The sequence below is a fragment of the Corapipo altera genome, unplaced genomic scaffold, assembly GCF_003945725.1.
Source record: "Corapipo altera isolate COAL_440 unplaced genomic scaffold, ASM394572v1 249, whole genome shotgun sequence".
Lineage (NCBI taxonomy): Eukaryota > Metazoa > Chordata > Aves > Passeriformes > Pipridae > Corapipo > Corapipo altera.
The window spans coordinates 902274-914991 of NW_020884982.1; the positions used below are offsets into that span (position 1 = coordinate 902274).

Sequence of the window (12718 nt, forward strand, 5' to 3'; positions counted from 1 at the left end):
ATATATAAAAGCACAGTAACCTGCTCTGTCTCTCCAGGGGAAGGCTAAGTTAGGAAAGTGCAGTATTTCTTACAGCATAGAGCAGCAAAAGCAATTAATGTACTCTCCATTTCTCCAATTCTTTCCATCCCTAAAGCCATTAGGAGGCTTATTACTAGTTTAAAAAAAAAAAAAAACAAACAAACCTGCAACAAGACATAATAGCTAGTTAGTATAATTTGGAGCATATTTTGTTGTAGTTACACAGTGTTATCTGAGACAAACCTGTTCAGTGTAAAGTATTCATCCTCCATTTTCCCCTCTGCATCAGGATTTACACATCTGACATGGGTGGATCTCATGCTGGTATAAAACTCTCATAAAACTGGTATCCCAGTAATTGTGAAGTCAACCAGACACAGAAGTATCTAGATCATATCAATAAGAATTCCTTTGATTTGTCCTCTGGACTTAGTCCTGTGGGAGCAGGTCCAGAGGAGGCCATGAAGATGATCAGAGGGATGGAGCACCTCTCCTATGAGGAAAGGCTGAGAGAAGTGGAGTTGTTCTGCCTGGAGAAGAGAAGGCTCCAGGGAGACCTTAGAGTCCCTTCCAGTGCCTGAAAGGGCTCCAAGAGGGCTGGAGAAGGACTTGTTACAAGGGCATGGAGTGACAGGACAAGGGGAAATGGCTTCAAACTAACAGAGAGTAGATTTAGATCAGATATTAGAAAAAATCCTTCCCTTTGAGGGTGGTGAGGCCCTGGCACAGGTTTCCCAGAGACGCTGTGGCTGCCTCATCCCTGGAAGAGTTAAAGACCAGGTTGGTCAGGGCTTGGAGCAACCTGGTCTGGTGAAAGTTGTCCCTGTCCATGGCAGAGGGGTTGAAATGAGATAATCTTTAAGGTCCCTTCCAACCCAAACCATTCTGTGATTCTATGATTATTTAAAATTACATTTTTCTAAATAATATTTTCTTGTATAAATATTATTCAGATGCAGAGACATAACTGGGCATTCGATATTTTTTTCAAATGGGTATGAACATGTATACTTTTCTGTCAAGAAAAAAATCTTACTGATATTTTAATGGAATCCCCAGTAAATAAATATTTTCAGAGTTTTTTTGATACAGAAAATAACCAAGGATAATAAATCTGCAAAGTGTATTCAGATAAAAACAAGAGGCTGTAGAGTTTTGCTCATCCAGCACAGAGCAGTGCTAGACAACTGCAATTTGTGCCTGACATCATAATATCCCTTCAGTAGTGAAAATCCTCTGATTTTCTAAAGGCCTTTGATGTCTTTGATATTTTATGGTTGGACTTCATGATCTTAAAGGTCTTTTGCAGCTTAAATAATTCTGTAAGTTTATGATCTATGGGTTAAAAACCCACTAGTTAGTACTACAATTAAACTCCTAGGGCATGAGTCTTTTTTATCATAAAACGTATCAGGAAAATTTTACTTAAAGAATACATATAGAACAATAAACATAATATATCTGTATACCAGACACACATTATATTGAAGTAATTGTTTTTGTTCTGTAAAAGAATGTATTTTCCCACTAAGATTTTTTTTTCCTGGTCCTAGAATCCAAGATGTAATATTTACATTTTTTTTCTTCATACCAATAGTTACAATGGCAGAGTAACCAAAAATCTGTGGGTATGAATGGGAAGTAGGTCTTTATTTATTATGTGGAGTGTTGCCTGCTTTACCTCCCCTTCACTGGTTGTTCTTATATGGATTAGTCTTCCTGATCTACATAACGTGAGAATAGAGACAATGGGATGAGGGAATGGTAATTTGTAATTAAATCATGTTTTGCAATTCAACAAGAATGAACTGGATAATTTAGATGTCACAGAATCACAGAATCAACTAGGTTGGAAAAGACTTCTGAGATCATCAAGTCCAACTTATTTTCTTGGCAAATAGAGAAAATTAGACTTCACTTTTAAATTATGTTGAAGGGACAATATAAGCGCCAAAGATCATGGTTAGAAACTAGTATAACCAAATACTTACATTAATGATAACTGAAAGCTTTCCAATGCCACTCAAAATGTCATACCAAATTCCTGTAAAGGAAAACCAGAACTTGTTAATGGATTTACTATAATTTTTCTTCTTTTTTTTTTTTTTAATTGCATTTTTTGCATTATCTTCACCGCAAAGCTTTTTCATTGCTTACCTATATCTTTTGCTCTCACTGTGTCTGGCCTCCTCAGTTCAGTAACAAACTTCTTTGCATCAAGACGGACTTCTATGACGTTGTTCAGGAGAGCAAAGAGAGGTGCCAGAGGGAAGGAGGCAACAAAGAGCGTGACAAAGCCAAACTGGATAACTGGAAAAGAAATATTTGTGATAGCTTCTGAAGGGAGCAGCTGACAGCAAATTGTTGATGAGCCTTGTGCCTCACGAGGCCCATGAAATTCCACTTCCCAGTTTGGTCCCAGTGATAAATATCACAAAGCAAGGTTACAAAAGAGAGAAAGGTTTGTCACTATGCTTCATGAATGTTTCTAATAATGCTTCAAGTCACTAGCACAAGCACAAGCCAAAGGAAATACTAAATTTAATAAAGGACAAAGGGTTCAGTGTACATTCTTCTGCATTTATACATAATTAACTGATTCAGACTGTGCCATTCTTCCCTGCCTTTTGCCTCTAAGAAAAATTATGCACAATCAAACAAGAGGAAAAAACCTACAAGGTGCCACTATTTCTTTCCAGCTTTCTTTGAAAAACTTAGTGGTAATCTGTCAAAAGCACGAACAGAATAAGCATTTCTGTGGATGCAATGAGCCTGTGGTGTTGAATAGCACTTCGATCCCTCCTTATGTCACTGATATCCTCCCAATTTACAAATCTTCCTCTTTCAACCTTAACAAATGAATATTACACATATATATTCCTTGTGAGAAAGGAAGTGATAGTTCACTGGTCCTAAAGAACAAGCAAGGAAGTACATTCCTCCTGAGTTCTTTATGCTTGCTAGAACAGATACACAACTAATTAACCCTGTCTTCTTCCACAGGGGGGAAAAAAACCAACCCACCCACCCAAAGGAAACCCTCTCACTTTGCAGTGGATGGCACATTTTTGTGTCCTCCTGTTCCCAGCATTGCATTAGGAGTTTTCATGCAGACAAATTCTCCAGTAAGCAGATAAGGAACCAACGTCACCCTGCAAAAGCACAGTGCTGACACAACTATGTTTTTCTGGCAAGTCTCAGTGCTCTTGAGATGCTTGGAATAGTCTGGTAGAAAATCCTATTCCACCAACACCCCTTCTTCAGATTTTGGGTGGGCAGAGTATTCTTAACTCCTGCCTCTTTCAGTGTCACTTCAGGAGCAGTCTCATCTGGATGAATCTCTATTGGGTACCACGAGAATCTGAAAGGCAGTTGACTCTTTACTTATTTCTCTGAGGGGGTGGAGAATTAACAAATTGCCTAAAAGTTTGTGTCTTCCATGGAAGACAGGAGGCATCAGCAGTGAAAGCTACTCATGAGGCTGGATCCCTTTCTTGTTTAAAGTAATACTTCAGAGAAGTGAGAAAGGTTTATTACTCCAGCAAACTGATGAGAAGTAGAAGAAAAAGAAAGGGACCAAAATCTGTGCTGCTTGAATGCAGAGGCAGTGATCCCATTAAGATTGAACTAATAAATCTGACTGTGATCTACATTTCAGAATTATGAAAACAATAGTACAGAAAAAGAGTTGGTGTGTATGAGGCCATATTTACTGTGGCTTCTTTTTTGACAAGTACAAGTTTTGTATAAGTCCTCTCTCCTCTGTGGGAGGAGTCTGTTGCAGGGTTTTTGTGAAAATAGAGGTAAAAATAGCACAACATTTTAGTTTAAAATAATTTCCTTCAGCACTGTTGTCACAACCTACAATTGAAACAGCTTTCTCCAGGATCTTCTCTCAATGCATCTTTTTTGTGTGCAGGTCTTCTGATATTCCTCCTTTTCTCTTCTCAGAAACAACATACTTGCACAATAAACTATTATCTCTGTATATTTGTTATTGTTTTGTGTGTTTTATATTTGTATATTTATATATTATATGTTATTTATATATATAGTATATTATTCTTGTTTTGCTGTGCAATAAATTGTATATCCCAACATACGCTAAGATGGAGCTTTTTAAAAGCATACAAACATCCTATCCTTGAAATCATCCTTTCCTGAATATTTTATGTTCAGAGTCAGGAAAAGGAATTAACAAGGAAATAAAACCAGATGTTAATGTCTCCAAAAACTGTGAAATGCTGCGAAAAATACATAGCACCAAAATATGCTCTATTTGGTTTTAAGTGAATTTAACAGGAATAGAGCTGGGAGGATTCTGCTAAAAAAAAAAAAATCAATGTATTTGTAATGCTTTAAGAATAAACCACACACACATTTGCTTTGATGTTGCTCACAGGCCCTTTATTCACTGCCTGGGAAAATGCAGTTTAATTTTTATTCAAGTTCATGAAAAAATGTTGAAGGTATGCAAAGAACTTCTGGATAACTGTGCAAATAAGTCTTCATAGAAAATGCTACGCCAGATGTGTTTGTGTGGCCACCTTGAAATCTCTTCAACCTTCTAGACTCCCTTTTATGAAAGTGTAAATGATGCAAAAAACAGGTAAAACCAAAAAAAAAAAAAAAAAAGCTGAAGCCCCAAAAGCAAACTCAAAATCCCAAAACCAAAACAAAGCACACCATCATTCAGATGGTCTTGTTTAGTAAGCTAACAAACAAGCATTTAAAACGAACAGTCTTTGAACACCTTGGCAATTTACAGGTACATGTTGAGTGTGATCAGTGTTTCTAGAAGCAAATCTGAATGGATTAAAAAGAGAAGAATCCTTGGAGTTCTGTGGATGCATGTCCAATCACAGTTGGAACATATACAATACATTTAGGGCACTCACAAACACTGTGCCACCAAGGACAGTTGACACAAAACCATCCTTTTTTTTTTGGCTGGAGAACCTGATGGCAACCTGGAAATACCCTTTTTACATTCTCTTTTGTGCCACAAGGTCTCCATACAAAGCTCTTTTAGTGTTTCTGTTCAGGGAAAAGGCTAAAGAGACCCAGGAGCTGGACCTCTGGATATCCAGCCTATTCCATAGGTTTTCTATTTCCCTAGCAGTCCAGCCAGGAGAAAATAGAGGTGGACATCACCCAACCTCATGGCACAAGCTGGTGAACAAAATGTTTGAAGGCTGTGTATAGGGGGAAGTCAAGGACATAGGAAATAATGCCAAAGCAGGACACTAAATGTGCTGTCAGTGACAGAGTCTATCTCTGATGAGACTAAAAGCCCAAACCACATATTACCGGTGCCTTCGCTGTCTGACTTGAGCAGGAAAGAGGTCAAGGGCTCAGAGCCAGTCCATGAGGTTCTCAACACCTAATGCCACATCTGCAACATCTCATCCAGGCTTGGGCCCTGAGACAAAAGCTATAAAACACAAACAGCATCAAAAGAAGTCTCTCAGACCACAGCCCTTCCCAGAAGTCCACTCTGCCCAGAAGCTCTTCCTCTGTGCAGGGCCTGAACAGAACTCAAGCCCAACAACGACAGCACACTCTGGCCCTCTAACTCTGGCATCCAAAGTCTGATTAAGAGCAGAAATCAAGGTTTTTAAATTATGGATCTGGAGAGTGCTAGTTGTGTAAGGGATGCAGAATCAGTCCCCAGCACAAAACCTTCCATGGGGAATATCAGCCAGGTTCTACAAGATTTACACACTGAGGAGTGTGAGCAACGCTAGGATCTAGTGTGAGCAATCCCAGTACCTTTAACATCAAAACCTAACTTAAGAAAAGGTAATTTTTTGTGATTGTGTTGCTTTCTTTGTTACTTCTGTATCAATAATATCTGTCATAGGATCATCTGTTGCTGGAAGTAAACAACAAAAGGATGACTCCTGTGCTAAGGAACTTTCCAAGTTCTAAGAAGAAACTTCTTATATACAGATGAAACTTCAACATAGCCAAGCCTGGCTGAAAAATTTAAGGAAAAGGTGTAGTAAATGTATGCAACAAGCCTACACATAACAGCCTGAGTTGGTAATTTTCATAACCATTCTCATTATAGAGATTATAGAAAAATGCAGGTTTCTCTTCAGCAATTTTTTTTCTTTTGCTGCCTCACACATTGCCTTTTTGATGGTTTTTCCTGCTTTAGGGGAAATTCTTCCAAATCTGTCAGATTAATCCTTATGATAGTCAGTAGCTACAGACATTGGATCTGATGATTTTCTTCTTAGAATCCAAAAGGGAGTTTTGCCATTGTTTTTTTACAGAAGTTGGATGACAAAACCCTTTATTATGATTTCTCTTTGAGGAAAAATGTTTTTAATTAATTGCCACATGAAGCCTGGAATCCTAAAGGGGTTTGACTAGAGAAGGAAAGATCTAATGAAATAATCTAAAAATCATTGCTGATATCAGTTTCTTCTCAAGAAACTATGAGTGGTATAAATTTCAGACATCCATGTGCATCATTTAGCTGCTTTTGGAGCCAATTTCACAAAATTTGTTTCATTAGTGATATTTATTGCTACTCTAAACATCAATTTCTTGCCAACTCCTATCACTGCAGGCTAGTTACACATTGCAAACTTGCTACTCTGTGGACCAGGAAATTGTTGTACATGATGCCTGCTTTGGGAACTCACAGGGTGTTGGGCTGGGTCAAAAGTCATTGCACAGTTTTAGAAACAGGAATTGCTAATGACAAATTTGACACATGCTGACACTGGCTATTTATGTTTCAGGATTACTTGAGCAAAATTTTCTGATCACTCAGGAACTTTAAGAGTACCTCTGCTGAAGAGTGACTGCTAAAAAATACAGCTATGTATCAGTTAATAATATCAAAACAAACAGTCATCAGGCATTTCACTGTGCAAATCAAAACTTTGTGCAGACTTGCTACTGACAGCCAAGACCTGTTCAACAAAAAAGTTCAGCACAATCTGCTGACTGAAATCAGATTCAAAGTTCAGCTCACTGAAGAAATGATCCACAAAAGCTTTCCCTGAAGGAAAACTTAAGAGTTTATTTGCTATGGTAAGGTGTTGGCCTCTTCCTCTCACACTACTGAGATCTGAAAAACGCCACTGAAGTCAACAGAAGTCTGCCTGACTCGTAGGCTTTGGGTTTTACCTTCTTAAGTTTTCTCTTTTCTTAGATTTACATATGACTTTTACTCTAAAAAATAATCATGGAATCATGGAGCAGTTTGGGCTGGAAGGGACCTTTAAAGGTCATCTGGTGCAAATCCTCTGCGATGAGAGGGGACATTCAGCAGGTCATGTTGCTCAGAGCCCAGGTCAGCCTGACCTCGAATGTTTCCAGGGATGGGGCATCCACCACCTCTTTGGGCAACATGTGCCAGTGTTCTACCACCCTCATTGTAAAAAACTTCTGTCTAATATGTAATCTAAATCTACCCTCTTTTAGTTTAAAACCGTTACCTCTTTTTCACTCTCAACAGGCCCTGCTAAAAAGTCTGTTCCCCATCTTTCTTTTCAGCCCCCTCTAATTACTGGAAGGCTGTTGTAAAATCCCCCCAGAGTTTTCTCTTCTCCAGAATAAACCACCCCAAATCTCTCAGTCCAATTTGTGGTAGCGACACCAACCAGAGAGCCACGTAATAATAGGCTGGGTCCATCTGTTTCTTCAAATGTGGTTGCCCACAACCGAAAGGAGAAAATATCGTAGTGTCAGTAGTTGTTAGCCCACGGGCTCAACATGTCACCTTTCCTGTCTAAAAGAGACCAAATTACAAGTAGCTGTACTTCTCTGGGAGTATTTTCCTGTGGCAAAGAGTTCTCTGCAGGCTCATGGGTTTGTGGATAAGGAGGATGGATATGAAGCCAACAAGCCAGTAGAAACTATCATTTCTCCTTCCCATGACATCCAGTGTAAATAATGAGAAAGCTTCCCACAGACAGACACTTTTGCTTTGGGCTCTGGTGTTAGAGGAGTTGGCTTGGGGACAGCTGGAAGTGGGAATCCTGAGGAACAAGTTCACCAAGCAACTGATCCAATCAGTTTTAACTGATGTTAAAAATCCTAGTCTGACAGAAGATAATATTAACATTGACAGAGCTGAGCAACTCCAGAAAGCCTTGTAGAACACGTGATCTGAAAACTTACCAGGACACTTGAACACAGGGTAGCTCTAAGACAGAGATGGTTGTAGCCTCAGTGAAAGAAACCTGGATTGTTCTTCTCTTTCCAACTTCTCTATCTTTTATGTTTGTGATTCCTCATGGTTATTATTAACAGATCAGTCATGATCAGAGGCACCAGCTCTACATTGCCATCAGACTTCATACTGTCTCTTGTTTCACTGGTGCTCGTGGTCTTGCTGGCATGGACTAGAGGGACTAACATTTTGCAGAACCAAACTCCATTAAACAAAGGCAGAACAACATTTCCCAATATGAAAATAAAGGAGATTAAAACATAACCAGTAAATCTCACTATTTCTACTAACCTACCTAGACATAAACAAGGGCAGCAGGTGGAAGAGGAGGAAGCCTCTCCAAGGCTTCAGGCTTCTTAGAATAAGAAAACAGAAAAAAAAAGAAAGCAATGGAAAGAAATGGCCATTCCAAAATTTAAGTGGGATAGTTATCATCAATAACTCCTTTACCTGTGGCTTATCACACTGCAAAACACATCCTGAGATTGTTCCAGGCCCTATCCCTCAGAGAGGTGGTGCCTTAACAGAGTTACTTTGCTTCATAACAAACTGCACAGAGAATATATGGTTTGCCATGTGAAGACTGGGCCAGAGTTCAGGTTTCCATCAGAAAGGGGCATGTCCACCCTTTTGATAGAAATCAGTAGGAGAGACTGGATATGTGGACACAAAAGGCAGGGACAGTCTGTGATTAGGATCCAGCCTAGTGCACAGCAGACCCGGAGTCAAAAGTCTTAGCTTGGTTAGAGGCTTTCTGTGTAATCTTAAAAATGTCACCCACTCTTAAAAGTAGGAGTATCCTAAACCTGAATGTAGGGAATACTCACACATGGACACATAATCTGGCTGTGCCTGTTTCTTCACGAAACCCTATCATCATCTGTATGGGAAAACCCAAAGGCAAGCCCAGTCTGCAGCTCCTTATTCAGCTGCTTCATTGTTGGTTGAGCAGATAACCACTAATGCCAGTGGGAGCTTGCCTGAGTAAATCAGTGTGAAAATTAGGAAAGAAGTTCTGAAACAGCAGCCAGATTCCTCTCTTCTTAATATCATACTCCTCACATTCCAGTCATTCTGCCTTTTTAAGCAATTCAGTGCAGGGAGAAAAAATGCTTCCTCTGCACTTGCTGCATTGTTTCCTTCCCATTGCCCCCAAATCAGAATTACAAAAATAGGTAAATAAGCTCTTTAACTGCCTCCTGCAGCTTGATGCCCTTCAGAACAACCCCAGCTGACAAGTTCAGTGCTGAGCTGCAAAAGTGCTTCCTGCCAGCGTGGGTGGTCTGAGTCCCAGCACAGTGAGCCTGACAGCTGAGAGCAGGGATGTGGACCCAGGGCAGCAGTCGGGGCTGGGGAGGTGCAGCTTGGGTTTCATCCACTGCACATTTGTCTGGAATGCCACAGAGTTGGCCAGGGCACTTCTCCAGTTGGGGAGCTCATCCCCCTGCTGTAAACAGATGTTTAGATTAGTAATGAATCCATTCATTTTCAGGGCATCTGTCTAATTATCCCTGATGACTGCAGGATGAGGTACTCAGCCTTGTTTATGATCTGGGCACAAGGGACTAGTCTAAATTACAGGCTTAGTGTCCAGTGATTTATAACATCAGTAGCTTAGGCCCTGTACTAGAAGTTAAATCTTAGAGTCAGAGAATATTCTGGGTTGGAAGAGACCTACGAGGATTGAGTCCAGCTCCTGGCCCTGCAGAGAACACCCCAACAATTCCACCATGTGCCTGAGAGTGTTGTCCAAACACTCCTTGAACTCTGTCAGGGTGGGGCTGTGATCACTTCCCTGGAGCAGGCACCCTAAAACCTTCACAGATCATGGTGATATTTCTACATTTCTTTTCTAAAACACATTACCCTACTCAGTTCAGTGGCCATGATTTGAATTATTTTCGCAATTTCTAGAACTTGCTCCTAAAACTTAAAAAAGACCAGTTCCCTAACGGACAGCATAACAAATGGCTAAACATGGGAGATCCAAGAGGTAGTCTGGAGTCAAAACACACTGTCAAAACCCCACTGTAGCATGTCTTCTTTGCAGGACTGACTACTGACCCGCTTCTTTTCTGAGTAGGTGGCCTTAAATGAACTCATAAAACAAATCTGACATTAGTGAAATTATGTTCAAACTCGAAGCAGCTGAGCATCACTTTTCCCACAGCAGAATCAAGACTGCTGATAGCAAATCAAAGCAATGTTGACAAACATCGTACCAGTGTTACTGTTATTCCAGCAAGGCAGAACTTTGCATCCAAGTAGTGTCCTTATGAATAAATCAAGGATGATGTCATACACAGACATCTTGAATCAGGGTAATGGCATCATCTCAAATGCAATGGGAGCAAAAATATTAAAATTCTTACAAGGGAAGATGTATTTTTTCACCGTTGTTTAATTGCAAAAATTGCAAAGAAGTTTGCCTAAAGTTTACAGCAGGAAAAATCACCTCTGGCTGAATTAATGCATGCAAAAAAAAAATCAATGCTAAAGGACAATTTTTTAAAAAATTATCATCATGTGCAGAGGGGGATGAGGTAGGAGAAGCTGCGGCACAGAGCCAGATTCTAATCTGAGTTGAAACAATTCAGAGGGAGACGATGGGAGGTGAGGGCTTCTTTATGACACTACAGATCCACAGGTTCGGATCTGTAAACATGTCCATTAGATATTTGAATATCCATAAGAGATATTCAAATCTGCCATCATATAAAATACCTTGTATACCCTTTCTTATTTATAGACTTACATAAATCTACCATTCTATAAATTTTCATATATTCATTTATAATTAGATTACAAGTTATACCTGCAAACTTATATAACTATTTCTATACAGAGAGATAATCTACATATGGTATTTAACTTTTTTGCCACAAAATGAATTCTCTTTCAGATGTTTTGAGAATAGTGACTTATTAAAACAGGAATTGTCACAAGCAATATTTCACAGATTCTGGTTTTAGATACCATGCCCATTGACAAGCTCTGGTTCTTCCTGAATTCTTTTATGCCCTAAAGCCTGGGTTTGCCTGGATTATTCCTCTCTTTCCACTTCCCCCACCTATACTATTCCCCCTTTCTCCTTCCCTGCCTCTGCAGGTTCTACTCATGAGGCAGCTACAGGGCTGAGGGGTACACTGCAATTTTAGTTTGCATCTGGTGTGAAGAAGCAAGCCTTTTAATACTCTAGAGCATCCCTATGTGCTGCTTCCTCTCAGGTTTGTTTTCCTGAAGTTGGATTGTGTCCCAAGGCTGTAAGTCTGAGTTATTTGGCGATTATTTGCAACCCTGTCCTCCTGGGTTCTGTTGAGTCATAGATGTATTCCTTGGAGTTTATAACAAGCACAAATCAGAATGAGGAAAAAAGGCATGTATGTATTTCAGTTTGGAATTCTCTATCAGATGCTTGATATTTTCCCTTGGATAATTTATCTGTAGTGGAATCTTTATCCCACTTTTTGACCTGCACTTGCTGGAGCAGTGGAAGAGTGTAAGTGGATGCAAGAAGATGAATGTGATCAAACAAACTCAGTGAAAGCTGAGAGGAGGCAGCAGAGGATTCCTTACAGAGCAGAATTATTGTATAATTCGCTGTTACTTAGAGCTGCTACCTAATTAGTTGTTGGGGTTTCTCTCCGTATCCCTTTATACAGCCAGCTACTGTACTCAGAATTTCAAACATAGTTTCATAGGTATCAGCACAACATTTTTACTTGAACAAAGAGTAATCAAGATGCCAAAGGAACCAGACTTCCAAATTATAACTACTGAGGACAGTGGCACAATGCCAAACATGCTGGAAAGAAAATGAATTATTGATGATATTTTATTTGAACAAACTCAGTGCTTTCAAATTTCTTTCTTGATTCTTGTCTTCCAGAATGCAGAAAACATTGTAATGCTGCATCTCAAATGACTTAGTAGCTGTTTGATCAATTGTGAAAAACAGAAGTATGTATGAACACATAGATGACATGCACAGGAGAGGCATCAGCTTTACAAAATTAGAATACTATTTAATAGAATTGCTCCTACTTTGCACAGGTTTGACACGTGACTGAATGTCTGGCAGTGCACTCCACTAGTGACATCAGCCACTCCAGCAGGGTGATGCATGCAGAGGAATAACATATATCATTTAAGAAACTAGAGGGTGTAATGCTGTGAAAGGTGGTAGACTGAGAAATAATTCCCAAGTGCATCCTAGATTTCCTTAAAAAAAGTGGCAAACTCAATATCCAGTGGAAAAGGCCCTGGGGGTGCTGGTGACAGCAGCTGGACACGAGCCCAGGTGTGCCCAGGGGGGCAAGAGGCCAATGGCACCTGGCTTGGATCAGCAATAGTGTGGCAGCAGGACCAGGGCAGGCATTGTCCCCCTGTACTGGGCACTGGTGAGGCCACATCTCAAATCCTGTGTCCAAGTCTGGGCCCCTCACTGCTGGAAGGACATTGAAGGGAACGGAGATGGGGAAGGGTTGACAGAGTAAGTCCTGT

At 40.0% G+C, this 12718-nt stretch overlaps 1 protein-coding gene across 1 annotated transcript in view; it reads right to left on the minus strand.

The window, feature by feature from the left end:
* The window catches only part of ANO2 (anoctamin 2), a 123817-nt gene that overhangs the window by 8326 nt on the left and 102773 nt on the right, over positions 1 to 12718 (minus strand). Inside the window, exons 18-19 of the mRNA XM_027665935.1 lie at positions 2179 to 2331; positions 2013 to 2065 (exon numbers count right to left, since the gene is read on the minus strand). Coding sequence (XP_027521736.1) covers positions 2013 to 2065; positions 2179 to 2331 — 206 coding nt within the window. The remainder of the gene's footprint in view (positions 1 to 2012; positions 2066 to 2178; positions 2332 to 12718) is intronic.